General features: G+C 59.1%; 3 protein-coding genes across 3 annotated transcripts; 2 read left to right on the top strand and 1 right to left on the bottom strand.

Annotated features, from left to right (window-relative positions):
- Window positions 1-5828: 5828 nt before the first annotated feature.
- Window positions 5829-9512, bottom strand: BCDIN3D (BCDIN3 domain containing RNA methyltransferase; the record flags this gene model as incomplete). Its single annotated transcript, XM_080635330.1, has 2 exons — window positions 5829-7011; window positions 9321-9512. The coding sequence occupies 2 exons, from the start codon at window positions 9510-9512 to the stop codon at window positions 6379-6381; spliced, it is 825 nt and encodes a 274-aa protein (XP_080491456.1). The 3' UTR covers window positions 5829-6378.
- Window positions 9513-11441: 1929 nt separating this feature from the next.
- Window positions 11442-23982, top strand: ESPL1 (extra spindle pole bodies like 1, separase; the record flags this gene model as incomplete). The annotated part of the gene is made up of 30 exons (XM_080635305.1): window positions 11442-11522; window positions 11625-12725; window positions 13255-13359; window positions 13523-13646; window positions 13874-14010; window positions 14248-14441; window positions 15522-15764; window positions 15962-16106; window positions 16305-16449; window positions 16548-16687; window positions 16794-16928; window positions 17016-17135; window positions 17766-17937; window positions 18123-18251; window positions 18365-18521; window positions 18832-18941; window positions 19208-20310; window positions 20387-20741; window positions 20857-21000; window positions 21469-21682; window positions 21786-21973; window positions 22075-22202; window positions 22276-22398; window positions 22486-22641; window positions 22718-22888; window positions 22967-23071; window positions 23172-23284; window positions 23362-23445; window positions 23532-23696; window positions 23781-23982. The coding sequence occupies 30 exons, from the start codon at window positions 11442-11444 to the stop codon at window positions 23980-23982; spliced, it is 6489 nt and encodes a 2162-aa protein (XP_080491431.1).
- Window positions 23983-24446: 464 nt separating this feature from the next.
- On the top strand, window positions 24447-26540 carry PFDN5 (prefoldin subunit 5). The gene is made up of 6 exons (XM_080635331.1): window positions 24447-24564; window positions 25170-25272; window positions 25466-25497; window positions 25668-25742; window positions 26105-26210; window positions 26292-26540. Exons 1-6 carry the CDS (start codon window positions 24493-24495, stop codon window positions 26369-26371), a joined length of 468 nt encoding a protein of 155 aa, XP_080491457.1. The 5' UTR covers window positions 24447-24492; the 3' UTR covers window positions 26372-26540.
- The last annotated feature ends 649 nt before the right edge of the window (window positions 26541-27189 follow it).

A 27189-nucleotide genomic window follows, 5' to 3' on the forward strand; every position in this document is an offset into this window, starting at 1 on the left:
CTGCTGGGGCCACAAACCTGCACCTCAGCAGCTTCTGGGCGCTTCACAGGCTTGGGAGCCTCGGGGTTGACCCCAGTGGAGGAGGCCAAGGAGGGACACCAAGCTCTAACTGAATCCTTGTCACTCACGTAGAGGACTCACAGATTGCTAATGCAACAATAAACCAGAAGGAACTAATACGGAATCATGAAGCACCCCATACCAGGAAACACAGCAGAGCGTCTGCAGTGCCTGTGTAATCTTTGGCCTTAGATGAAGGGGGGTTTAATCAGTTACAAAGGCACCCATCTAAAGTGCATTCTGCTACGGGTGAGATCCCTCCTCCCCTCCCCTGCTTCACTGCAAGGGCCCCACGCTACAGCGGATGAGGCTAGAAAGCTTTACCACCTCTTAAAACGTTCTCACTCAAAAGAAACGCAGAGCTCAGAGTCCAGCCACTCTGTTGAGGATCCAAGGATCAGCTGTGTTTAAGGTTGGGATTAAAACCCCAGGCAGCTGATAAGCATTTCGTAAGCCAGACCTACAACTGACTGAGCTCTGTGTGTCTGCGCCCAACAGAGCAGGTCTGCACAGCATCCTGTGTCCAAGGCTGTGATGACCCCAGCGCTTATCACCCCACATCAGGTCATGCTTCCCATAGAGCAAGATGTGAGGCCCAAGGAAAGGAGCAGCTTGGCCAAGGTCTGCAGCCTGAGATCGGAACCCACACTTCAAACCTCCAGCAAAGGTCTTTCAGACACGAGCACCCCCAGTTCTGTCAGAGCATTGTGAGCATATCCCAGCCCCAGGGAATGACCCCAAGCTTTCCTCTTCAAACTGGAGACCCCTTTGGAGTCCAAAGCTAATGGGTGACCCAGCCCTGAGCGACACTCCTGCATAATGAAATGCAAGAAGTATGAAGATAGGCTGAGAAAGTTGGGGCTGTTCAGCCTGGAGAAGAGAAGCTGCGTGGAGACCTCAGAGCAGCTTCCAGTGTCTGAAGGGGGCTATAGGGATGCTGGGGATGGACTCTTCATCAGGGACTGCAGTGACAGGACAAGGGGTAACGGGTTCAAACTGAAACAGGGGAAGTTTAGATTGGATCTAAGGAAGAAATTCTTTACTGAGAGGGTGCTGAGGCACTGGAATGGGTTGCCCAGGGAGGTTGTGAATGCTCCATCCCTGGCAGTGTTCAAGGCCAGGTTGGACAGAGCCTTGGGTGACCTGGTTTAGTGGGAGGTGTCCCTGCCCATGGCAGGGGGTTGGAACTGGATGACCTTAAGGTTCTTTCCAACCCTGACTATTCTATGATTCTAAGAAACTCAGCTTGATCGATAAGAGAGTCAGTGGCAACGCTTCTGCCCATCGTGCTCCAAGGGATTCCTGTGCCAGGCCCTGTGGGAAACCACCACATTAACACAAGTGGATCTGATGGGAAAACTGAGGTGTCTGCAACAAAACCCTGAAGACCAACGAGGGAACGCCATGGCAGGACAGACTTCCCACACGCTGCTTATCTGTCTCACAGCTCCTACACTAGGTCCAAAGAGACCTGAAGAGACCATTCCCACCCAGCCATCAAACTTCAGTGTGCATGGCTGAGCTGCCCCCACTGCCATAACCAACGTAAGGAAGGGAACAGCTCATCCTTTTGATCCCCTCTGGCCTCCCCTGACTCCTCACTTCCAGAGCCAAACAGGCCCAGCCTTCAGCCCTTGTCCACGGTGAAACTCAGACTCAGACGTTGGTTTGGGGTCACTTTCCCCACCGAGCCCCCCAGCTCTGCCAAAAGGGCTCTTTCCTCCCACCACCACCCCACTGAACGCATCCAGACTTTGCAGCAGAAGTGGCTGAGCCCTGGGATCAAACAGACCTCGGGTGTTTGCTTTGTGGCTGTTCCTTTCCCAGGTTTCCACACTGCCAGAAGCAGCTGCCCCTGTTTCCATGGGTGGACACCTCTCACTTGTCTCCTTTAATTCACAGGCAGCAAAGTGCCAGGGAGAACAAGAAGGGACTTGCCCTCAGCTGAGCAAAGGAAATCCGAAGATCTGCAGCCTCTGCCGTAGAAGCTTGTAGGGACAAGTTGCTGGGTTCCAGGTAGAGGAAGCTGCTTATGGGTGCAGACGCGTTGCTGCCAACTCTCTGCTCCTCAGCTCGATTCCTCCACTCTCGGGCCGGTCACACGTTCTGGGGAAAGCTGAATTAAAGCATTTTTAGAGCAGGTCACCCTTTAGAAATGCTGATGAGCAGCGTCTGTGAGGCTCTCAGTGTGTGTGAGAGGGAGGCACCCAGCAGGGAGAGCTGCTCACACCAGCCATTGCTCAGGCAGCTGTCAATGTTAACGTGGTAAAATTGCTGCCCTTGCACTACATTTACACACTAAACTCTTCCCCACTGAGTGCATCCCTTGTACTCATCCAGCACAAGAATGCAGGAAGCAGCAACTGGCTCTAAGCATAAGCAAGAGCTCAAGTTAAGAAGAACTTAAAAGAATAGTAAAACCAGGAGCTCTCATTGACTCCGTCTAAATCTTACTTCCCACAAGAGCTAGAAGCAACTGCAGAACCATCTGGAAAGTGGAATCTCCAAGTTCTCACCCCCAGCTTTGATGCTGGCTTACGCACGACTTGATGCTTCACCTTCTCTGCCTAGCTTTTTCCATGCAGGGAAGGGGCAGAGTTGCTACACAGCAGTGGCGTGAGGCTTGGTTAGTCAGAACACTTTGAAGGTAAGGGACCTAATTACTACCTGAAGTGCTGCAGTGATTATATGAGCAGAGGCACAGCTCACAGCTGATGATACAGCTCAGCTCTGGATTTCACTCTCAAAAGTGCTGTGCAAACACACAGCTAATAGTCCCCAGCAGAAACCTCCCCAGTGTGGGTGGTTATCAAGCTCGTTTCATGGCTGGAAGAACTGAGGAGCCCAGCAGCAATCCCAACCCACAGAGCATGGGAACTCTACTCACACAGACATCCTTGCTTGCTGGATGGAACAGGCCACCAGCCTGACATCAGTGCCCTGCAACACTCTGGCTCCCTTTGGAACTGCTCAGCTACACGTGCTCTGTGCAGGCGTTGAATTTAGCAGGCTCCTGTGAGCAAGCATAGCTCTGGAGCTTTAAGGGTAGGAAAGAGCAAGCAGGATCTCTGAACTAACCCTCCAGTGCTTTGGGAAGCACACAACATGAATAGCATGGCACATAACGTGTGAGCCAGGACCTACACATGAGCCCAGCCTGACGCCATGTGCTCCAGGGGAGCAGTGGGAGCACAACCCTCTCTCTGCATACAGAGTTGTGTCTCCCTTGCTTTACCAGCAGCAATCACCCCAAGTCAGCCCCATCCTTGGACCATGGAGGAGATGAGCAAGCAGCACTGTCAGTACCAGAGGCCTTCCCTTAATCCAGGTGCCCTGAGCTCCACAGAGGTGACCACCACAGCACTCAGCCAGCAACGGGCATCTCCATTTCACCAGCCACATGATGAGCAGTTACCAACCAACTGCAACGTGCTCTCAGCAACAAGGAGCAGAAGTGCTGGGTTTAACCCTCAGCTTTACTTTCAGTCTGCCCTACCTTCAGGAGGACTGGGAGCACATTTTAGCCACACTGTAAAACGCAGAGTAAAGGATGAGAGCCTTACGTAGCACTGCAGCTGAGATCCACGGGCTCTGCTCCATCACTGTGCACGGAGCTGGGTTCCCACCCAAGCTCCTCTGCCAGCAGCCTCCTGGAGGGCAGCAGCAGTGAGCTGGAAAGGAAAAGGAAAAGGAAAGGGAAAGGGAAAGGGAAAGGGAAAGGGAAAGGGAAAGGGAAAGGGAAAGGGAAAGGGAAAGGGAAAGGGAAAGGGAAAGGGAAAGGGAAAAGGAAAGGGAAAGGGAAAAGGAAAGGGAAAGGGAAAAGGAAAGGGAAAGGGAAAAGGAAAGGGAAAGGGAAAGGGAAAAGGAAAGGGAAGGAGGGTTTATTGTGGTTTCTCCTGCCTGCAAGGGGCCTCACTCCATCTGAGTCCCACAGTGACCAAAGGGCTGCAGGGAGATTTGTGCTGAGGTTATTTTGAGCTGTGTTTGGGGCAATATCCAAATGACAAGAAATAAAATCCGCTGCTGTGCTAGAGCCAAACTGAGCTGGTTTTGGAGCTGGGCCATTTCTGAGGCAGTGGGACATGGCAATAGAGCCATTCAACAGCACAGACTTGAGAGGCAGATAAGGAGCCATCGTGCTGTTACACACACGCTGCAGGTCTGTACATGGCCAGTGTGTAAAGGCTGGAAAAAGAACTAAACCCCAACCCACAATCTTTCAACAAGCAGCAGAACCCCCAGGCAGACACTGCTCCATCCCACAGTGTGAGAGGAACATAGAACAGGGTCTCTCTGAAGGGGAAGGTCATTCTAGATGGGTGCAGGGGCCACCTCCTGTGCGTTGTTACCTTCCCAGCAACTCCTCCTAAAGCAAATGTGGAAATCCCCAGAGGAAACCGAAAGCACCCCCACAGAGCCCTTTAAACCCCAGCACTGAGCAGCAGAGTCCACCTCTGCTTTGTAAATACAGCAAAGTTCTAAGCAAACAGCAGCTACCATCGACAGGAGCCACGAGCAGCAGCCCAAGGGCGAGGCTGGAGGTTGCACGATGCTCCAGTGCCACCAGCTGCACAGCACAGGGAAGAGCAGTGAGGAAAGGGGAGCTGCTGGGAGCAACATCCCGAGTGACTGGAGCTTACCCAAGGGTTACAGCCAGTGTCAGACGAGGTGCTTAACTCCCAAAGGGATAAATGGTATAGACACACTGCAGGGAAGCTCAGGCACATGGGGGAATCCGCAGGGAAATCCATGCCCAGATGGTTCTCTCCTCGCTCCCCCAGGGATCATGAAGTCACCCCAGGCTTGGAAGAGGAACCCTCACCACCAGGGAAGACATTTGTGTGCGGCTGGGAAGCAGAGGAGCTCTGGTGGGAATCCTCAACACTTCCTATACAGGATACCACTGGGGAGGCTGCATTCACATGAAGAACCCTAAAAGCCTTTCTGTGACCCTTTAAACACCCAGTTCATTCACACATCTCCCCGTGGGTGCCAGTAGTGGTCATTTGGCCAGGCAGAACACACATCCTCTTAGCTGAGCTCATTGTGCTTAAGCAAAGCTTTCCCCTCCTCCACTTCCATGAGTAAATAAGGACAAAGTAAATCGCAACCAAAGTCTCTCTCTGCCCCTGCACAGGGGAACTCCTGGGCAAGAGCTCCTCCTGGAGGAGATTCCTGCTCTCCTGTCCTTCCCCAGCACCCAGCTCTCGTGACACAGCACTTCCATCCGGCACATTCCTGGGCTTCCCTCTCGCCTCCCAGCAGGAAGCAGCAGAACCTCGCTGTCTGAAGGAGTCAGCAGTTATTACCTGTGTCACAGCCTGCTCAAGGGAGGCTTTTAATCTCTTTAGACAACACTGTAGAACCGTGACTCGCACTTGCCAGCAGAGCTAACAAACCCGGGATATGAATAAAGCCCATAGGGATATTAAACCAAGGGAAATGAAGCTAAAAGAAGACATCTTTGCTCCAGTTTTCCTTCTTCCTGGATTCTACTGAAGGAAACAGCAAACAGACAAACCCACAACCCAGTGGAAGCTGTAAAACTTTAACCTTCACCAAACATAACCTTGAGCTTAGCAAAGCCTTTATCTGAGCCTGGAAGCTCACCACAATGATAAAACTTGGTTACCCCGGACAGCTCAGGCACCGAAACCAGTGAACAAAAGGAAAGGTCAGAAACCCAACAGGGGGTTTACAGTAACACTGAGTTCTTTTATTTCAAGGTTATTACACACAAAGCACTCACTGTGTTACACACACGAGTATAGGCCCTGCCATAGAAATCCCTCACTCCACAGAGAGATCACGCTGTGTCAACCAGGGAAGCCCAGTCTGCTTTGGTGCATTGACCACAGCCGGACCAGTACCATAGAATTCCACTGGTTTGGGTTGGAAGGGACCTTAAAGCTCATCCAGCTTCAACCCCTTCCAGGGGCAGCAACACCTTCCACTAGAGCAGCTTGCTCCAAGCCCCAATCCAACCTGGCCTGGAATGTTTCCAGGGATGGGACATCCATCACCACCACTCTGGGCATCCTGTTGACCCTCCCAAGTGATTCAACTCCCTTGCTCCCAGCTGGTGACCCAAGTTATGTGTTTTCCAAGAGTATTTTATATAGGAAACATGGCAAGAAGCAGAACAAACCGCAACAGAAATGCTCCCTTTCCCTGAGAAGCTTCAGGCATGTTCCCTCTTCTCCCCAAAGAGGTCAAGGTCCGGTCCCAGTAGGGATTTAAGGAAGTCCTAGACCTGCCTCTGTGAACAGCAAGCACTTCCTTGCCTACGAACTCATCCATGTGAGAGGCCATTTCCAGTCACTGCTCCTGCTCCGGAACCTCCTTCTTCAGAACAGGACTCCTGCCCTCAGGATCTGAGGCACTCGATTTAAAAAGCAAGAGGCTCCTGTCCCAGGAGGTGCTCCCGAAGCAACAGACCAGCTCCATGGCGCAGTCCTTGGTCAGGATCTGGGTGATCCTCTCCACCATGTCCCCGTTGATGGCAAGGGCTCGGAAGTGGTCGAAGTCGCTGCGGCCCAGCCTGCGCAGGCGCCGGGCGGCCGCCCTGTAGCACTTCCAGGGCTGAGGCTCCATCAGCAGGTACGTGCACACGGAGGAGAGGAAGGCCAGGAACTCCACCAGGCCCCTGTCGCCGTGATTCAGGTGGATCCACATGGTCACAGACATGCAAAAACCAATGTCAAAGGTGGAGCGGCCAAACCGGCCCAGGTAGGAGCTCAGGAATGAGTCCCTGGCGCTGGAGTCCATGATGTCCAGCTCGGCAAAGGATATGGAGGCAGGAAAGTGGCTGCACTGCTGAGCCCTCTCGATCAGCACAGGATCAATGTCGCAGCACAGCAGGTTCAGATCCTTCCCAGCTGCAGACTCGTCCAGGCTGCCTTTGCTCTCCTGAAGGCCAAGGAGATGCCTGTACAGAGCCACACTTAGCTCCTGCAGGAAGGAAAACAACAGTGGTTCATGGGGCCCATGCTGCTTCCTTACCACATTATAGAATCATAGAATAGTTCGGGTTGGAAAGGACCTTAAGATCATCCAGTTCCAACCCCCTGCCATGGGCAGGGACACCTCACACTAAATCAGGTCACCCAAGGCTCTGTCCAACCTGGCCTTGAACACCGCCAGGGATGGAGCATTCACAACCTCCCTGGGCAACCCATTCCAGTGCCTCAGCACCCTCACAGTAAAGAATTTCTTCCTTAGATCCAATCTAAACTTCCCCTGTTTCAGTTTGAACCCGTTACCCCTTGTCCTGTCACTGCAGTCCCTGATGAAGAGTCCATCCCCAGCATCCCTATAGCCCCCTTCAGACACTGGAAGCTGCTCTGAGGTCTCCACGCAGCTTCTCTTCTCCAGGCTGAACAGCCCCAACTTTCTCAGCCTGTCTCCATACAGGAGGTGCTCCAGTCCCCTGATCATCCTCGTGGCCTCCTCTGGACTTGTTCCAACAGTTCCATGTCCTTTTTATGCTGAGGACACCAGAACTGCACACAATGCTCTAAGTGAGGGCTCCCACTCTCAGCACCAAGGCAGGAGCTTGCCCTCAAAGTTCAGGACAAACTCACCAATAAAACCCCTTTCTGCAGCCAAGAGGATCACAGAGCCCTGGCCACCAGGAAGTCAACCAGAGATGGGAATTAAACCTGCACTGCCTCAAACCTGGGGTTCTGCTCCAAAAGCTATGGGTTTAGAACCAGGAATCTTGCTGGATAAACCCATCCAGCATGGGGGTTTAAATGGCTTCCCTAGGAGAGCCTCAGGGCTCCCTGGTGACACTCGGAGCTCTGTATAATGCCTCATTTAGAGTTACAGATGTCATTTGCTGCTGCTAAAGTAAAAGCCATTCCCTGATCATTAGATGTAGCACGAGAGAATCCACACAAGAGCTTCCCTTTGGATTCCCTTCCACAGAGAGCCCCACGGAGCGGAAAGTGGGTCCATCTTTTGCTAAAGGAGATCTGAGGAAGGTCCTGGATGGCACCAGGCAGGAGTGCACGGCCCATAGGAGCAGGCAGAGAGCATCCTCTAGCGGCAAAGTCTCCGCATCCCAAAAGAGCTGGGCTGGGAATGCTTTTCCCTGGCCTGTCCTACGAGTTCACCTGCAATAGGAGCTTCACTTGTCCTTTAGCTGATGCCTCGGGGAGGGAGGGAAGCCATGGAGACAGCAGAGCTCCTGTCCCCAGCCAGACTGCAATGGCATTCGGAATGAATCTGGATCTCTCAGACACTAAATTCACACAGGGACAAAGTTTCCTTTAAGGAAATTAATTAAGGAAATTAATTCCCCCTAATGAGGGGGGGGGGAAGTCTCTTCAGACCCCGTTCAACATTGCACCAGCACCCACCAGAGCTGCACCTCTGAACCGCCACACATCAGAGCTGCACAGGCACCTCTGAGCCACCACACAAGGACGTGCACGCTGAGGGCAAGCCACCAGGCCAAAAAGCACAACTAGGCAAAGAAAATGAGCTCTCAAATGGGAGACTGGAGGAGATTTACCAGCTTGGCCACAGAACCAGGGGTTCAGCTTCAAGTTGTGGCTCCCGGGTCAGTGGTGTGACCCCACAGAACACACAGAGATGGTTTGCAGCCTCAGGCCTGCTCTTAGGGCAGCAGCTCTCCAGTGCCTGGGACACACAGCAGCCCAAAGCACTGCAGGGCCTCAGTGGAAAGAGGCCAGACCCACAGCATAGCTCCTAAACCAACACGGAACCCAAGCAGCTCCACCTCATCCCTGCCTTCACCCAGCCTTCAGCCTCCTCTCAAAGACCTGCGAGGGGGCTTCCCACACATGGATCATGGAATGGTTTGCGTTGGAAAGGGCCTTAAGATCATCCAGCTCCAACCCCTGCCAGGGCAGGGACACCTTCCACTGGAGCAGCTTGCTCCAAGCCCCTGTGTCCAACCTGGCCTTGAACACTGCCAGGGATGGGGCAGCCACAGCTTCTCTGGGCACCCTGGGCCAGCGCCTCAGCACCCTCACAGGGATGAGCTTCTGCCTTATCTCCAACCTGAACTTCCCCTGCTTCAGTTTGAACCCATCGCCCCTTGTCCTAGCGCTACAGCCCCCAGGCAGGGGCATATCCTACCCCAATACCCCAGGCAGGGGCATATCCTACCCCAATACCCCAGGCAGGGGCATATGCTGCCCCACTGCCCCCAATACGGCAGCCGCTGCTCCCTTCCCGCTCTCCCCACAGCGCCACGGCCGCGGCCCACTCCTCCGCCGCCGGTCCCTTACCCCCGAGTTGCAGCCGACATCGAGCCCCAGCAGCGGGCCCGCGGGCGCGGGGAAGAGGCTCCTCAGGAGGCCGCGGGGCAGGAGGCGGACGCGGCCCTCGGGCGGGTGGAACCGGGAGTAGTTGGGGAAGTTGCCGTAGGGCGCAGCACCGGGCTCCGGGCCGGGAGAGCCCTCACCCACGGGCGCCGCCATCTTAGCGCTGCCCGCGCGCCCCCCCGGGCGAGCACCGGACGCGAGAACAAACGTTCCGGGGAAGGAAGGTTCCGGGGGGACCGATAGCGCATGCGCCGATCTGCACCGGGGCAAAGGACGAGCAGTAGTGGGGTGATGGAGGTGCAATAAAGGGGCAATGGGGTGGCAATGGAGGAGCAATAGCAGGGTAATAGTGGGGCAATAGAGGAGCAATAGTGAGGCAACCGTGAGGCAATAGCGGCACAGTGGAGGGCAAAGACGGGGAAATAATGGGGCAATGAAGGGACAACAGCAGAGCAATAATGGGGCAGTTGTGGGACAATAACAGGGCAATAGCAGGGTAATGGTGGAGCAATAATGGGGCAATTGTGGGACAATGACAGGACAATGGCAGGCTGCAGCCTTGGTGGGCTGACAGTTCAGTGATGGGGACAAGGGACATCTGCCATAGGACCAGCACAGCCCCAGCGCCCCAGCTCCAGTCCTCCCGGGTCCTTTGGAGTGAAAAGATGAATTCTGAGTGATTCGGTGTAAAAACCCGGTCTCATCACACCACAGACGGGTCCAGCCACACAGGAGTCACTTTTGCCCAGAGTTGCCATGGGGACACTGCGGCTCAGAATGGGGGTGCAGGCTTGGAGGGATCATAGGATCCCAGACTGGTTTGGCCTGAAGGGACCTTAAAGCTCATCCAGCTCCAACCCCTGCCGCAGGCAGGGACCCCTTCCACTGGAGCAGCTTGCTTCAAGCCCCTGTGTCCAACCTGGCCTTGAGCACTGCCAGGGATGGGGCAGCCACAGCTTCTCTGGGCACCCTGTGCCAGCGCCTCAGCACCCTCCCAGGGAAAAGAGCTCATCTCAGTCTCCCCTCTGGCAGGTTAAAGCCATTCCCCTTGGCCTGTCCCTACAGGCCCTTGTCCCAAGCCCCTCTTCAGGTTTCTTTAGGCCCCTTTAGGCACTGGAGCTGCTCTGAGGTCTTCCCGGAGCCTTAAATCTCCGAAGGAATGATCTTAAAAGTCGTTTCTAACCCAAACCATTCCATGTCCCTAGAAACACCCCAAATATCCCCAAATACACCCCCCCCAGCCCCACTTCCTGACCCCAGAATCCCACCCCCCACCCTCCTGACCCCCCCTCACCCCATCCTCAGCCCCCCCCCAGCCCCAAGACACCCCCAACTCCCTCCCTCAGCACCCCGGGGGTCACCCCGGGGTCCTCCTGTCCCTCGCCCCCTTCATGTGACCGGCGGCGCCACGTGCGTGCCCCCGAGCCCGGACTACAACTCCCGGCGTGCCCCACGCGGGGGGAGCCGCGCGCTGATTGGCTGCGGCCGTGGTTTGAACAGGGCGCGCGGCGCGGCCTACACCCGGTGGCGGCGGAGCGGGAGCGGGTGAGGGCTCGCAACGGGGCTCGGGTGCCTTGGGGAGCGGGGCCGGGAGGGAGCCGGGGTCCCCCCAAAGGGGCTGTGAGAGGGGATGAAAGCAGCTGAGGTCCCCCAAGAGGCTGTGAATGGGGCTGGGGGGGGACTGAAGTCCCCCCAAAGGGCTTGAGAGGGGCCTGGGGGGAGCTGGGATCCCCCCCAAGGGGCTATGAGTGGGGCTGGGCGGGAGCTGAGGTTCCTCAAGGGGATTTGAGAGGGACTGGGGGGGGAGCTGAGCACCCCCAAGGGGCTGTGAGAGGGGACGGAGGGAACTGAGCTCCCCCCCAAGGGGCTGTGACTGGGGCTGGGGGGAGCTGAGTCCCCCTCAAGGGGCTGTGAATGGGGCTGGTTGCTCCCTGGGGGCCGTAGAATGGAGAAAGGAGGCTGCAAGGGCTGGGGAGTGGGCCTGGGCTTGCCTGGGGCGGAGGGGTTCTGAGAGTCATGGGGGTCCCACTGCTTTCCCTGCCTGTCCCGCTGCAGCCTGCCCGAGCCGCCGGCCTGGTGTCAGGTATGAAGCACCTCAAAGGAGCTGATCCTGCTGCCCCGAGGGACAACTGGGAGGGCATCGAGGAGCTGCTGGCCCAGCTCTGGGTGAGTGGGGGGCTGGGGGGGGGGCTCTGCTGCTGGAGCTGGGGAGGGGGAACCCTCTTAGGAGTGCCTTGTGCTGGGATCTGACACTGTCCCCATCCCCAGGAATGCCTCTCACCAGCGCTGGGCGATGCCTCCGGTGCCAACCAGGCCTCACGGCTGCGGAGGAGCCAGGCCTGTGACCGGGTCCTGCGGCTGTGCGTGGAGCAGATGGGCAAGGCCGGGGGCAGCGCAGCCAGCACAGGCAGGCTGCTGAGCGTGGCCGAGGCCGCGTGCCAGGGCTACGTGAGCGCCGTGCCGCAGCCTGCACCCCTGTACCTGGAGAAGATCCTGTACCACCTCCTGCGGAACACAGCTGCCCGGGGCGGTGAGGCCTGCTGGAGGGCGGCTGAGCTCCTCCGAGCCCGGCTCCTGGCCTCCCGCCTGGGCCAGGTGCCTTCCAAGGACTTCAAGGCCATCGCCTACAGCAGCTTCAGTGTGCTCTGGAGGGGGGGCTCCTCCCTGGCCGACCCGGACTGGCTGCGGGAGGAGGCTCAAGCTGGCCTCTCAGTCCGCCTGCGAGCCCTGCGCTTCCTCCTGCTGCTGGAAGAGGATGGGGAGACTTTGTCCCCGCGGCAGCCTCCCTTCTTCACGTCCCAGACAGCCCAGCAGGCTGCTGCCGCCGCTGCCTTGTACGAGGCCCAGCGGGAGCCATCCTCGGCTTTCCTTGCCCAGCAGCTCGAGGACTGCTTGCTCGCAGTGCTGAGGAAGGAGGCGACGGAGCCACCAAGCCTCCAGCAATCCCTCTGCTTCTTCGAGCTCACCCAGGAGCAGTGCCGGCACCTCTGCAGGGGCAGCCGGTACAGGGAGGCCAAGAAGGCAGTGAAGGAAGCAAGGGGCTTCCTGGGGGCCAGCAGCAGCAACGTGAAGTCCTTCAGTGCCCCCCTGGCCCTGCTGGAGACTGGGGTGCAGCTGAGCCAGGCTCTGGCTGATGACGCTTGCCCGGCACAGCCGCTCTTCTCCCAGGCTGCAGCAGCTCTCAGGGATGTGGCAGCGGTCTCAGAGCAGTTCCTCATGGTGCTGGCTGAGAGCTGCCAGTTCATCAGCTCCTCCCTCAGCGAGGGCATGAAGAGGAGGAAGCAGCAGCCCTTCGGCTGGGGACATGTGCTCGACCTCTGTGCCTTCACCGAAGGGAGCTGCCGTGTCCTGCACAGGCTGCTGGAGAGGGTAAGGCTGGGGTTGGAGTGGGGTGAGCACATAGCGTGGTCCATCAGAGCCTCTGTGAGCACCTGAAGGGTTCGTAACCCTGCTCCAGACTTGATGCTCCCCTTAATCTATCAGTGGAGTGTCTCCAGCCCCCCCATTCTGAGCAACAGTGCCTGGTGCTGTCCAGGCTCCATGGATGCTGCTTTTCTCCTTCCAGTGTCTGAATGGGGCTATAAGGATGCTGGAGAGGGGCCTTCATCAGGGACTGGAGTGATAGGACAAGGGGTGATGGGTTCAAACTGGAACAGGGGAAGTTCAGGTTGGAGATAAGGCAGAAGCTCTTCCCTGTGAGGGTGCTGAGGCGCTGGCACAAGGTGCCCAGAGCAGCTGTGGCTGCCCCATCGCTGGCAGTGTTCAAGGCCAGCTTGGACAGAACCTTGGCTGATATGGTCTAGTGGAAGATGCCCCTGCCCATGGCAGAGGGTTGGAACTGGATGATCTTAAGATCCTTTCCAACCCAACCCAGTCTCTGATTCCCTGCCTGCCACAGGTTCCTCCTGAGGGTGTCAAACAGAAGCTGATGGTGAAGCAGCTCCTGTACCGCAGCCTCCAGCTCTTTGCCAACGTGGCCTACGATGCCCTCCAGTGCTCCCAGGTACCAGGGGGTGGAGGGGACAGTCTCTGGCACTGGCGATGGGTGAGACCTTTGTGGTACTGGGTGGCTTCTCCCTTCAAAGGGAACCTTGGTGGAGTTGGAAGGGGCTTCTGTGTGGGCTGTGGGTCCTTGGCAGCCTCTTGCCAGTCCCTTCCCCCCACAGCCATTGCAGGGCTGGCCAGGCCTGGAGCAGCTCCCAGTGGGCTGCAGGAGGAGCATGGAGCGGATGCTGGAGGCACTGGAGGGGCTCCCTGAGAGCGAGCAAGCCAAGTACCTGGATATCACCGGTCAGTGCTGGGGGGGGGTGGCACCAAACCTGGCTCCTTGGCCATGGTTTGGGTCAACCCCAGTCACAGAACTCTGTGTCTGTGTCCCCAGGGAGTGACAAGGGGGTTCTGTGCCATGCATAGGACGTGGCTGGTGGGGTTGGGCAGGGGGTGATAGTCCTGGCTGGACAAGGAGAGGGTCCTTCTCTCTCCAGCACATCTTTAATGGTCGGCTTTCCCTTGTGCAGTGTCATGCACCTTCAAGCTAGCGTACATCTTCTACAGCCAGAACCTTCACGAGGAGGCCAGCTCCATCTGTGAGCCCCTCTGCAAGGGGCTGCAGGCACTGGATGCCTATGCATGTCCAGAGATACCTGCAGAGAGGGTAAGTGCTTGCCTGATGCTTCCAGCAGTAACAGGGCTGAACTAGGCACTCTGATCCCAATGCCAGGGGAGCAGAGGAGAGGATGGCACCAGCTTTTGCTCGTGGAACAATTCCGCTTCCCTCCTCTGCCTCTGAGTTCTTCCCTTTGCCTAGAAGGAAATTGGAGGATGGGACATGGAACACAGTGAGTTTGCTCCTGCGGGATGCTGAATCCTATTCCCTGTGCTCTCTGTGCAGCTGCACAAGTGCTTCAGGCTGCAGGTCGAGAGCCACCGCAAGCTGGGCTGGCTGGGGAGGGCCCTGGCCTGTGTGGAGCAGTGGCTGCTGGCGCTGCGGGGCCGCACTGGGGACCTGCTGGCAGAGCCCATCTCCCTCTGGGTCCGAGTCAAATCTGAGGCTGGGAAGCAGGGGCTCGAGGAGCTGCGCTTAAGGTAAGACCTGGGGTGGGTGTCCCGAGCTGTCCCCACACTGGGACCATGGTGGTGCTTCCCCCTGTGAGACCACTGCAGTGCAGAGGCCCAGCCAGTCCCAGGGGTCCGAAGGGCTGAGGGCTTCATGTAACCAGTTCGACACTCTAAATCCCATCATGATTATGGATGCACGGTACTGTTTGTGGAAGCAACAGGAATACAGATTTGGAATTGCAATAGATAAATTCACTAGCTGCATTAGAGCTAAAATTCAAGCTAGCCAACAAGTAATTGAACAGGGAAACAAGTTAGGCCATGTGGTAATTCATAGAATCATGGAATGGTTTGGGTTGGAAAGGAGCTTAAGCTCATCCAGTTCCAACCCCCTGCCATGGGCAGGGACACCTCCCACTAAACCAGGTCACCCAAGGCCCTGTCTAACCTGGCCTTTGAACACCGCCAGGGATGGAGCATTCACAACCTCCCTGGGCAACCCATTCCAGTGCCTCAGCACCCTCACAGCAAGGAATTCCTTCCTTAGATCCAACCTAAACTTCCCCTGTTTCAGTTTGAACCCGTTACCCCTTGTCCTGTCACTGCAGTCCCTAATGAAGAGTCCCTCTCCAGCATCCTTGTAGGCTCCCTTCAGATACTGGAATTCACTGAAGTTAGTTTCATTGGGTGCCATCCAGTATAGCTGAGGCACAAATCTCACCCAAGAGGTGTCCCTGCTCTGGGGAGGAGAGAGGGTCAAGCCCCTGGACTTGGTGGGGTCATATCCTCATCAGGAAGCTCAAATGTCCAATTTATACTTTGAGAAGTGGAGGTGAGGCTGGAGTCAAATTCCTGGCTGTGGTCACAGGGGGGGCAGCTGCTTTCTCATCCTGCTGTATTTGGTGTGTAAATGAGAGATAATGAGAGTCTTGGCTGCATCCCTGGCACCCAGGGGCATAACAGGATCATGACACATCAGCATCACTCCCTCTTCCACCCTGCTGAGGCCACCCACATGAGGGTCCTGCACTCATTGCTCCCTTCAGCACATCTCCCAAGGCCTCGGGCCTCATCCCCACACCCACCTACAGCTCCCATTTCCCCTAGGACCCTGAAGGACGGCTTGAAGGGGCACAACCTGGACACGGAGACCTTGGTGACCATTCTGTTTGCGGAGCTGAAGGCCTACAAGACCGTGCGAGCTGACACGGGGCAGGAGCGCTACAACGTCCTGTGTGACCTGCTGGAGCTGTGCTCGGAGGAGAGCGGCCGCCTGCACCAGCGAGCTGTTGGCCTCACGGAGCTGGCCCAAGTGTTGTGCTACCACAGCTACTCCCAGCAGACAGAGTGGTGGGTACCCCCAGCCATGCTGGGATCATCTCCCAAGGTCCCTGAGAGCCCCTAAGGAGCATTTGAGGGCCCTCAAGGGGGGGGTTTAAGGATCTGGAGTGTTGCTGCTCTGGCTCTGCAGTGTTTGGGGTCCCTGCCCTCCAATGCTCCAGGGGTTCTGTGGGCTGAAGGCAGTTTCTAACCCCTCTCTCTGGCAGCTCCTCCCTGGACTCTGTCCAGGAAGCCTTGAGGCTGCTGGAGCTGGTGCCCAGGAGCACCCAGAACGGGGACCAGCTCCTTGATGACCAGGCGCAGGCTCTGCTCTGGCTCTACATCTGCACCCTGGAGTCCAAGCTGGAGAAGGTGGGTGGAGGCTGTGGGATGCCAAAATGGATCCAGGTCCAGATCTGGAAATGCCCTGGGGCTCTGTGCATGTGTCAGGCGCTCTCCTCAGCCTTGCTGGCAATGCTCAGCTCTGCACCAGGGCCACCAAGAGCCACCCAGACCCTGCTGGAAAGCCTGTTGGTGTCTCCTAACATGCTGCCTTCTCTGCCTCTGCAGAACATAGAGAGGGAGCAAAGAGCCAAAGCTCAGGGGCTGAGGAACACGGATGACTTTGAGCCCAATGATCTCAACTACGAAGGCAGGCTGCTGGAGGAAGAGTTTCTGTATGATGGCATCTCCTTCAACCTGGAGACGGAGACTGGTGAGGACAGTGGCGGGTTTGGGCCCTTTGTGAAGAGGCTTTGTCTGGAAGCACCTGGTTTGAGATCAGGGTGTCTCAGACCTGTGGTGTGCCCTCAGCTCTGTCCAAACACCTGGATGATGCCTTTGCCTTGTGGAAGCAGCTCCTGGCAGCACCAGGCATCCCAGCTGTGCGCAGCCCTGAGCAGACTATAGCCTCCCTGCGCCTTCTGGCAGCTCTCTACAAGCTGATGGCCAAGGTAATGCTGCTGGGGAGGAGGCTGGTGGGGACATCAGCCTCCCCGGGCTCACAGAGCCCCTCTGAGGTGGTCTCTGAGTGTAGTTGGGGGTGTTCTCTGCCCACAGCCTTTGCAAGCCCTGGAGAGCTACCTCCTGGTCAGAGCCCTGTGCAGCGCACTTGGAGACAGCCTGGGCACAGCCAGTGCCCTGTGTCAGGTCACCAAGCTGCTCTTCCAGCTGGAATGCCCCAGCTATGCCCAGGTAAGGCTGGCAGGGAGGGAAGGGGCCATGGGATGAGCCCAGCCTTGCCTGGGGCTGCAGCCCGCACGCTGCTGTGGTGTTTTCCAGCTTTTCCTGGAGGAGACAGAGTCCAGCCTGCGGAAAGCCGACAGCAGCAACAATTCCTACGTGGTGCTGCAGCAAAACTGCCTCCTGCTGCGCAGCCACCTGTGCTGTGTCACCCAGCGGGTGAGCTCCTGCAAGGCCTCCTCTGTCTCAGGAGCAGTGTTGGAGGCCAAGAGGAGGCTGCAGCAGCTGCTGTGTCCTTAACATAAGGATATGGAGCTGTTGGAGCAAGTCCAGAGGAAGCCACAGGGGTGATCAGGGGCTGGAGCAGCTCCCATAGGAGCCAGGCTGAGAACGTTGGGGCTGGAGGAGAGAAGCTGCGTGGAGACCTCAGAGCAGCTTCCAGTGTCTGAAGGGGGCTACAAGGATGCTGGGGAGGGACCTGCATCAGGGACTGTATCAGGACAAGGGGTGATGGGTTCAGACTGGAACAGGGGAGGTTTAGATTGGATCTAAGGCAGAAATTCTTTACTGTGAGGGTGCTGAGGCGCTGGCCCAGGGTGCCCAGAGAAGCTGTGGCTGCCCCATCCCTGGCAGCGTTCAAGGCCAGGTTGGACACAGGGGCTTGGAGCATCCTGCTCCAGTGGAAGGGTTCCCTGCCCGTGGCAGGGGATTGGAACTGAATGATCTTAAAGTCACTTCCAACCCAAACTATTCTATGTTTCTTTGAGCTCTATCTCAATAGCTGTGGGTAGGGACTTTGGGCATGGAGACATCCTGGCCTGCAAATGGTGACTCTTTCTCTCCCTGCAGATTGAAGAAGGTCTCTCCCTGTTGCTGACAGTGCTCCAGAACGTGGCTCTGCAAAAAGTCAGCAAGGTCTGGTACCTGCTGCGAGCCCAGGTCCTGCAGCTGGTGGCCACCTACCTGAGCCTCCCCCTTGCCCGCCTCTCGCTGGAGCTCCGGCAGCAGATCTTTGAGCAAGGTGAGCTGCTGGGGGATGTTTAAAGCCTCCTGCTGAGCACCAGGCTGACAGGGACCGTGGGCAAAGCTCCATGCACATGTTTTACCTCTGGGCTTCTCCAAACCAGCCCATTTGGGGGGAGGAGAGGGGATTTGTTGGGGCTGGGGAGGGCCTTGGTGCTGATACCCAGAGCTGCCCTCACACAGGGTGGAAGACACCCGAGACAGCTCTTGTTGAAGCCCAGAAGCTCTTCCGCAGCATCATCCTGTTGCTGATGGGCAGCAGCGTGCTGGGATGTCAGTCAACAGCATCTGATGGCCAGTTTGTGGATTATGGTGAGTTGATCACTCCTGTGGACCACAGCCCCGCTGCTCCTCCACAAAGAGCTGGGCTCCTTCCCTGCCTCTGTGAGGAGCAGCTCCGGTCACCTTCCTGTCCTGCCTTGCAGGGGACAACCTGCTGTTGAAGTGGCAAGTGCTGGCTGATGTGCTGGCCTGCTCGGAGCACCTGGTGGCTCTCCTCAGCAGGTTGGAGGTGGTGTGTAAAGCCAAAGCCTTCTGCTTAGAGGCTGTCAAGGTGGCCATGAAACTGCAGGCCACACGGTGGTGAGTTCATGGAGGGGAGAACAGCCTGGCCTTGGGCTTGGGTAGGGATGAGCTGCCCTTGTGCCTGCAGGGGATGTTGGTGTCTGTGTCCCTTTGGTGGGGGACTGGCCCTGGTGGGAGGGTTTGGCACCTTCTCAGCTTGGCCTGGAGCAAGCATCTGCTTTGGGGAACATTGTTCCATGAATTCATCTTGTCAGGTCAGATGTGGGCTCATTCCTCACTGCCCATCAGCTTCCCTCCCGCACTACCCTAGGGATGGAGTGAGAGCTGTTGGGGGGTGGTCCCTTGAGGGCTGTTTTTTCCCCTCTAGGTCTACTTCCTTCTTGGTGCTGAAGGCCCAGCTGGAGCTGCAACAGAGTGAGCTGGAGCGGAGCCACTTGGACCTGCAGCAGGCTCTCTTCATCCTGGAGCCTGGCAGTGGTGAGTCCCTGCTCTAGGCTGGAGGAGGGCAATGGAGGAGGTCAGCTCCAGAAAGATCTGCCTTGTGCAGGTGCTCTCCATCATCATGGGTGCAGAGGTGGGAGGTGACTCTCAGCCATGTTTTGGCTCATCAAGTGACTCCTCCAGCCACTAAAGGTGTAGCTGGGGAAGGCAGCATCATTGGCTCTGGCTTCTGCACCCCTCCTTGGCTGTGGGGGTCAGGGCTGAGCAGGCAGGACTCAAAGAACCATCCGCTCCACCTGCAGAGTTGAAAACCAGCAGAGAGCAGCAGGGCCACATGAAGATCCTGCCCAGGAAGGGCAAACTGGAGGGCAGGAAGAAGCAGGACTCCACCTCTGAGCCCCCTGGGGAAGAGGAGGGTTTCCTGAAGGGCCCCATGCTGGCGTTTGTGGCTACCGTGAGTGAGCCAGGGAAGGTGGATGCCCTCACTGCCTCCCCAGAGCTGAAGCCTGCGAGGAGGAAGAGGCCGGCCTTCCTCAGCCACCCTGCAGCCTGCCCCTGCTGCCTCTGCTCCGACCTCTGCCTCTCTGCTCTCTGCCTGCGCTGGCTCCTCTCTTGTGCCCAGGCTGAGCTGGCAGCGGGCAGCACGGCCAAGGGGCTGGGGCTGCTCCGTGCCGTGGTGCCGCGCTGCACCGCCGTGGCCACTCGCTTCGCTGCCGAGCTGCAGGACAAGCTGAGGGACACCTCCACCAGCCACGACCCGCCTGCACTGGAGCTGCTGCACGAGCTGGTGGCCTCTTGCTACGCCACATTGGCCCTGCAGAGCCTGGCCAGCCCCCACCTGGCAGAGGAGCTGGAGCCGGGGCTGAAGTTCTTGGCATCCTGCAGGCCCCACGTGCCCAGCCTCGAGGTCTCCAGGGCCACTGTGCTGCTCGCCAAAGCCATGGCCACCTTTTGCCACGGTGACTCCATGGATGCCATCTTTGCCAGCTCTTGGAGCCAGCAGCTGCCCCCACTGACTCCAACAGAGCCTGAAGTGGTGGCTGTGCCCCAGGCTCTCAAGACCGCCAAGGCTCAACCTCAAAGGAGCAAGGAGAAGATGACCTTGGCTGCGGCTGTGCCCAAGCCCAGAGTGAAGAAGAGCCAAAGAACAAAGCCCTCGGCTGTGCCAAGCACCGAGGACGTGTTTGCTCTGAGTGACCTGGACACGGAGGTGCCCCCCATCGTCATCCGGCCGGTGACGGTGCCCTGCACCCCACACCAGAGACCGTGTCCCCCCTCTAAGGCATGCGCAGCCCTGGGCCCCAGGACCCCCTTCACCATCTTCAGCGAGTCCTCCCCGCCAAGCAGCAAGGCCCAGCTCCTGCGAGCACCCAGAGTGCTGGGGAGAGTCAAGACTCGCCTGCAGGTGAGTGGGGAAGGAGGTGAGGAGCAGCTCCATGTGCCCAGCACCAGCCTCAGCACCCGCTGTCCCTCTGCTCCAGGTGACATTCAGCGATGACAGTGACCTGGAGGCTCCTGCAGCGGGGGGGACCCCCACAGCTTCCTGCAAGCCCTCCTGCCCCCAGAGAGCTCGGTCCCCTCGGCCTACGAGGTCCAAGGGGAGCTCGCAGGGGCTCAGCACCCGCAGGAGCTGTGCCCAGCCCCGCAGAGGGCGGCCGGGCACCCGCAGGGCTGCAGAGGAGAAGAGGGAGCGGGTGCCCCGCAGGGCTGCCAGCAAGAGAGCAGAGGAGGAGTGGGAGCTTCCCAGGGCCACGGAGGCAGCGGAGAAGATGGAGGAGGAGCTTCAGATCAGCTTTGAGGTGTTGCAGGACTCCGAGGAAGAAGCCAGAGCCCCAGGTGAGCTGGGCTGCCCCCGGATTTGGGGGGATGTTGCTTTCATGCCCCCCTATGCACTTGCAGCGGGTTGTCCCCAGCAGTCCCAGGGACCAGGCATCTCTGTCCCTCCCCACAGGCAGGAGGCAGCAGCTTCAGCGCAGGCAGGAAGGTGCAGGCAGGAAGCACAAGCAGCAGGAGGCTGGTGAGGATGTCCTGGCAGCACAGTGCCTGGGCAGCAGGGGGACACTGCACCAAGAGGGGACCTTGCCCACGCCTGGTGGTGAGCACCCAGCATTGTGCGATGGGGAGGTTTGGGTGCTGGAGGGGAAAGCTGAAGCTGAGCCTGTGGAAGTTGGTGGCAGCTCTGCCAAACCATACTAAAAATGGGTAAAAACTGCAGGCACAGGGTAAAAGAGCTGAGGAGGAGGCATGAGAGCGGCTGCTCCCCATCTATGTCTTTTACCTTGACCCACAGTGGGCTTTTCCTCCCAGTTCCTCACCATTTCCTGAGGAAGGGAAGTGAGTTGAGTGCGTGCCTGGGTGGGCATCAGGCTGCTCACCAAGGGGAGCCTGGGGCTGCCCTGTGAGCTTCCTGCACGTGGGATGCCGGTCTTCAACTGGGAGCTGGTGGCCGTGCTGGGGACACCACCTCTGTCCCCTCTGCTCCCCTCAGCACCACTTGGAGCGTCTTGCCTGAGGGCTCCGTCACTGATCCTGCCCTGGGCTCTTCCTGCTTTGTCCCTTCCAGATGTCTCCTCCCTGGACACAGTCCTCAAGCTCCTGAAGGATGCTTTTAACTGCATCAGCCACTGCCCTCCCAGCACCCTGCACAGCCAGCTCTGCCAGCTCCTGGCTCTGGCCACGGGCAGCCGGGACCCCCTCTCCACTGCGTACCTGCTCTCCGAGTCCCTCTCCATCACCACCCGCCACCAACTGCTTGATGTCATCCACAGGAAGATCCAGTGAGTCCCTCGGTGTCCCCCCCCTTCACTCCCAGAGCATCACGGAGAAGGGGCTCGCCCTTTTGGGGTGCTTATTCCCCTCTGAGTGTCTTTTCCTCTGCAGCAAAGGGAAGAAGTCAGTGGGGGACGTGGCCGAGCAGCTCAAGGGGCTCTGCCTGCAGGAGGGGAGCAGTGCCCAGCAGCACAGCCAGCACCTCGCTGAGCTCGAGAGGCTCTTCATGTTCAGCTCCACAGGGCTGGGGCCTGAGGAACGGGACAGGTTTGGGATGCAGCTGCAACAGATCCCCAGTGGTAAGAGCCAGTGTGAGCCCAGTGAAGCAGGCATCTCGTTGCCCACGAGGGCGCTGGGTGATGCTTGGGTGCTGTCCTTATGCTCTGGATGTGATTTTCAGGGGTGACTGTGTGCATGTTGACCCTTGCCAGCACCCAGCCTGGCTCCGTAGGGGACACGCTGCTGCTGACACGGCTGGAGAAGGGCAGCACCCCTGTGAACATCCGCATCCCCACGGCGCTCACCAAGGTGAGGGTAGGGATGGGCCAGGGGCAGCCCTGCCATGCCAGGGGCTCAAGTCACTGCTCCCTTCCTCCTCCAGGCCCCGCTGCGCTCAGTGCTGAGGGACTTTGACACCATCCAGAAGGAGCAGAAGGAAGCCAACACCTGCACAGACAAGCAGGACTGGTGGCTGCGCCGCTTCGAGCTGGACCGCAGGATGAAGGTGGGGAGAAAACTTCTCTGTGGGGTGTATTTTGGACAGGGTTTGGGGTCCAGGCCCACCCCCCAGTGACTCTCTGACCTCTTGCAGAGCCTCATTGAGACCCTGGAGCTGCAGGTTCTGGGCTGCTGGAGGGGGGTCCTGCTCCCCACCAGCCCTGAGCCCACTCTGGCAGAGGAAGCCACCCGGTTGCACCCCCAGCTCCTGCAGTGTGGCTGGAGGGACACGGATCCCACCCTGCTCAAGGTGCTGGGCTTGGGCAAGAGTCCTGGGAGCTGAGCCCTTACCTGGCCCCTGCTCACCCTCTTCTTCCTCCCTGCAGGCACTGCTGAATGCTGCTCCCCTCTTCTCCCCCTGTGATGTTCAAGCTGTGGCCTTCGGCCTCTGCTCAGCACAGCCCCATCGGGCTCAGCTCCTCTTGCAGGAGGCAGTGGAGAAGCGGAAAGCCTGCACCAAGCAAAGCAGCAGCTCCCTTGTCCTGGTTCTGGATAAGGTGAGGGCCCTGCCCTGCATCACCTCCTCCTGGCTCTGCTGCCTTCCTGCTGCTCAAACCTTCCTCCTCCTCTCCCAGCACCTGCAGAAGCTGCCCTGGGAGAGCATGGGGTGCCTCAAGGCTGTGCCCATCACCAGGCTCCCTTCCCTGCGCTTCCTGCTCAGCTACTCCCTGGCACAGAAGGTGAGAGGATGTGGGGGGGGGATCCCACATAGCCCAGCCCTGGGGTGGGGGGGATCCCCCAAACCTTGCCCTTGACCCACCCGTGTGCCCCCTCCTGCAGCAGGCAGGGTCTGTGCTGAGCCGTGGCGTGAACCCCAGCAGCACCTTCTACGTTCTCAACCCACACAGCAACCTCAAAGGCACCGAGGAGCGGTTCCGGGGCTGGTTTGAGAGGTGGGTGAACAGCTCCGGGGGGGGGGGGGTGAGTGGTCTGTGCCCCCCCCAGCCCCTTCTCACCAGCATTCCCACAGCGAGCCCGGCTGGAAGGGGGTGACGGGAGCCGTCCCAAGCCCGGAGCAGATGCAGGCAGCCCTCTTGGAGCATGACCTCTACATGTGAGCAGCACTGGGGCTGCCTGGGGCCACCCTGCGGGGTAGGAGGTGACACGAGGGTTAATCCAAGGGGTGCTTTCTCCCTGTAGCTATGCCGGGCATGGAGCAGGTGCCCGCTTCCTGGACGGGCAGACCATCTCCCGGCTGGAATGCCGTGCTGTCACCCTGCTCTTCGGCTGCAGCAGCGCCCTGCTCGTCGTCAGAGGCAGCCTGGAGGGCTCCGGCATCATCCTCAAGTACATCATGGCTGGCTGGTGAGTTATGGGGAAGGTCTGTCTGTGGGGCTGGGGAGGGGTTTGCATGCCCGGGGAGGAATCTAAGCCCCTTTTCCCTTGCAGCCCCTTCGTCCTGGGGAACCTGTGGGATGTGACGGACCGCGACATGGATCGCTACGCGCAGGCGCTGCTGGAGGGCTGGCTCAGGGGGGGCTCCGGGGCCCCTCTCCTTGATTACATGGCCCAGGCTCGCCAAGCCCCCAAACTCAAGTACCTCATCGGGGCAGCCCCTGTTGCCTATGGGCTGCCTGTCTGCCTGCAGTGAGGGCTGGGGCTCGGGGGGACACTGAGGACTTGGGGGGGGGGGGTTCTGTCTTATTTATTTTAACAGAAGTGCTTTTAGGCATTTGTTCTCTACCAATAAAGCTGCTGCTCTTTCCCCTGTGTCCCCCCCCGTGTGTGCTCCCCATTTGCCCTCCGTCCCCAGGGAATGTCACTGAGGCTCCTCTGCTGCTGGATGGGCCCCAGAGCCCCCACTCTTTGCTGTTGCCCCCCATCTCGTGTTGGGTTGGGGGGGTGGCTGCTCAGGGACCCTGTCCCCATGGCATTGCTGGGTTTAGCCTTTGCTCCTGTCGGGGGGGGGCACCTTGGATGTCCCTCCCATGGCATGGACACGGTTATCGGGATGCTGGAATGTGCCCCCCCCCCCCTCCGTAAGCACGCTCCCAACGCGGGGCGGCTGCGGCCTCCTTCCCCCTCCTCCAGCCGCCAGGGGGCGCTGTGGGGCGGAGCAGCGAGAGGCGCGGGCGGCGCCGGAGCGTCGCGGCGGCCCAAGATGGCGCAGCCGGTCCCGGCGGGGGAGCTGCCGCTGCCGCAGCTGGAGCTGCTCAAGGGGCAGCTCGACCAGGTCCGGGGGGGCCTGGGATGGGCTCTGTGGGGCGGGGGGGACCTGCTGGGGGGTTCATTGGGGTTGCTGCGGGGCTTGATTGGGAAGGGGGGGGATGTGTGGGTCTAGCGTGGGCCTGGGGCTGAGGTGTGGGGCCTGACTGGGCGGGGGGGGCTATATTGGAGTGAACTGGGCTGGAGGGGATGTGTGGGGATGGGGCTGGGGTTGAGGTGTGGGGCCTGACTGGATGGGAGGGGCTGTACTGGGTTAAACTGGGCTATGGAAGCTGGAGGGGATGGATGGGGATGGGGAGGCCGTATGGGGGCTATACTGGGCTGTGGGGGTTGAAGGGTATGTGTGGGGCTGGGTCTTGGGTTGATGTGTGGGGCCTGACTGAGTGGGAGGGGATGTCCTGGGCTATACTGGGTTAAACTGGGCTGTGGGGTTTACAGGGGATGTATGGGGATGGGGGGGCTATGCTGGGGTTGATGTGTGGGGCCTGGCTGTGCTGTTGGCACTGGGCCCCAGGGGATACTGGGGTGGGAACGGGGGGGTGCCTCAGCCCCATGTCCCCATGCGTGACACTGGCTTGAGGACACCCCTGATCCCCCCCTTCCCGTCTCCAGGAGGTGGAATTCCTCTCGTCCTCCATCGCCCAGCTCAAGGTCGTGCAGACCAAGTACGTGGAAGCCAAGGACTGCCTCAATGTGCTCACCAAGAGCAACGAAGGCAAGTGGGGAGTCCCCCCCCCGAGGCTGGGACCCCCCCTCCCGGCCTTTGCACCCCAGAGCTGCTTCCTGCTCTGAGCCACCCCCCTGAGCCCCATCTCACCTCTCTTGGTGCCAGCAGGGAAGCTGGGGGGGCCCCGATGTTGTTCTGGGCCCCCATGGGCTCCACTCACCCTCCTCTTGCCTTTCCACAGGGAAGGACCTGCTGGTGCCGCTCACCAGCTCCGTATCCTTTTCCTGCTCACAATTCCCAACCCTCAGGGCTCTCTGTGCCGAACCTTTGGCATCCCATGGTGCTGCCGGTGCCCGGCACATCCCGCCTCCATCCCGGCTTTCCCACCGGAGCCATGTGCCCCTCCCAGCTCCCATCCCTGCTTTCCCTGACCCCCTTCCCAGATGTACGTCCCCGGAAAGCTCTCAGACGTGGAGCGAGTCCTCATTGACATCGGCACCGGCTACTACGTGGAGAAGGTGAGGGGATGGGGGGGATGCTGTCGGGTTGGGGCCTTGGAGCTCCCCATCACCCTCTTTATGCTCCTCCTCAGCCCCTTTTCCCCCTTTCCCTCACACAGGAAAAAGAGGGAAAAGGGAGTGAAGGGGAGGGAAAAGGGGATGGAAAAGAGGGTGAGGGGAAAGGGGGAAAAGAGGTAAAAAGGGGAAACTTCTCCCTGCCCTCTTCTTGTCTCCCTTCTCCCCCCCTTCCTTCTCCCTGGCTGAGGGGAGTGAGGGAAAGGGGAGAATCCTTTCTCTTTGCCCCCCTTTTTTCCTCCCCTTTCCCTTTTTTCCCCTCCTTTCCTCTCACCCCCCCTTTCACCCATTCCCCCCCATCCCAGTCGGCCGACGATGCCCGGGACTTCTTCAAGCGGAAAATCGACTTCCTGACCAAGCAGATGGAGAAGATCCAGCCGGCGCTGCAGGAGAAACACGCCATGAAGCAGGGTGAGACCCCCGCTCCCTCCCTCAATCCCTGCCCCGGGGGGGGCCCAACACCCCCCTCCTGATCCCCTGCTCTCCCCACAGCCGTGGTGGAAGTGATGAGCCAGAAGATCCAGCAGCTCACGGCCCTGGGAGCAGCACAAGGAGCCACCACCAAGGCATAGCCTCCACCCTCACCCTGGGATGCGGCAGAGGCTGGGGGGGGCTGTGGGGCACTGCCCCCCCTTTCCCTACCTCTCCCTGTCCCCACTCCCTGCTGGCTCTTCCCAGCGGTGCCCAGCAGCACCGGCCCCCTGTTTTTGTAGGCAGCATGGAATAAATGGGACTTCTCAACGTGGGGGGGCTCTGTGGCCGCACCGCTTGGAGCAGCCTCATCCCGGGAATGCCGCTGCTCCAGGAATTCCCCCCCTTCCCCTAAACACACTCCATGTGCCCCCAAACAGAAGAACTTTATTCCCAGCCGAGGCCCCGTCCAGCCCCGCTCCACTGGCACAGGGACCCCCCCGCGGCTCCCACCCCTGTCCCTCCCCCCAGTATCTACATCCATGGGGTGACCCCCTGCGGGGGGGGCACCGAGGTCCAGTCCAGGGCCACTGGGGCTGACACACAGGGCAGTGGGGTCTGGTGGGGCTTGAGGCACCTCGCCCCCTGCCTGTGGCAGTCCATGGGGTCACAGCCTCATCCCCCTGCCCATAGCTCAGTCCATGTGTCCCTGTTGAGGTGACAGCCTCGTCCCCCTGCCCATAGCTCAGTCCATGTGTCCCTGTTGAGGTGACAGCCTCGTCCCCCTGCCCATAGCTCAGTCCATGTGTCCCTGTTGAGGTGACAGCCTCGTCCCCCTGCCCATAGCTCAGTCCATGTGTCCCTGTTGAGGTGACAGCCTCGTCCCCCTGCCCATAGCTCAGTCCATGTGTCCTGTTGAGGTGACAACCTCGTCCCCCTGCCCATAGCTCAGTCCATGTGTCCTGTTGAGGTGACAGCC

Source organism: Psittacula echo (genome assembly GCF_963264785.1).
Source record: "Psittacula echo genome assembly, chromosome: 27".
NCBI lineage: Eukaryota > Metazoa > Chordata > Aves > Psittaciformes > Psittacidae > Psittacula > Psittacula echo.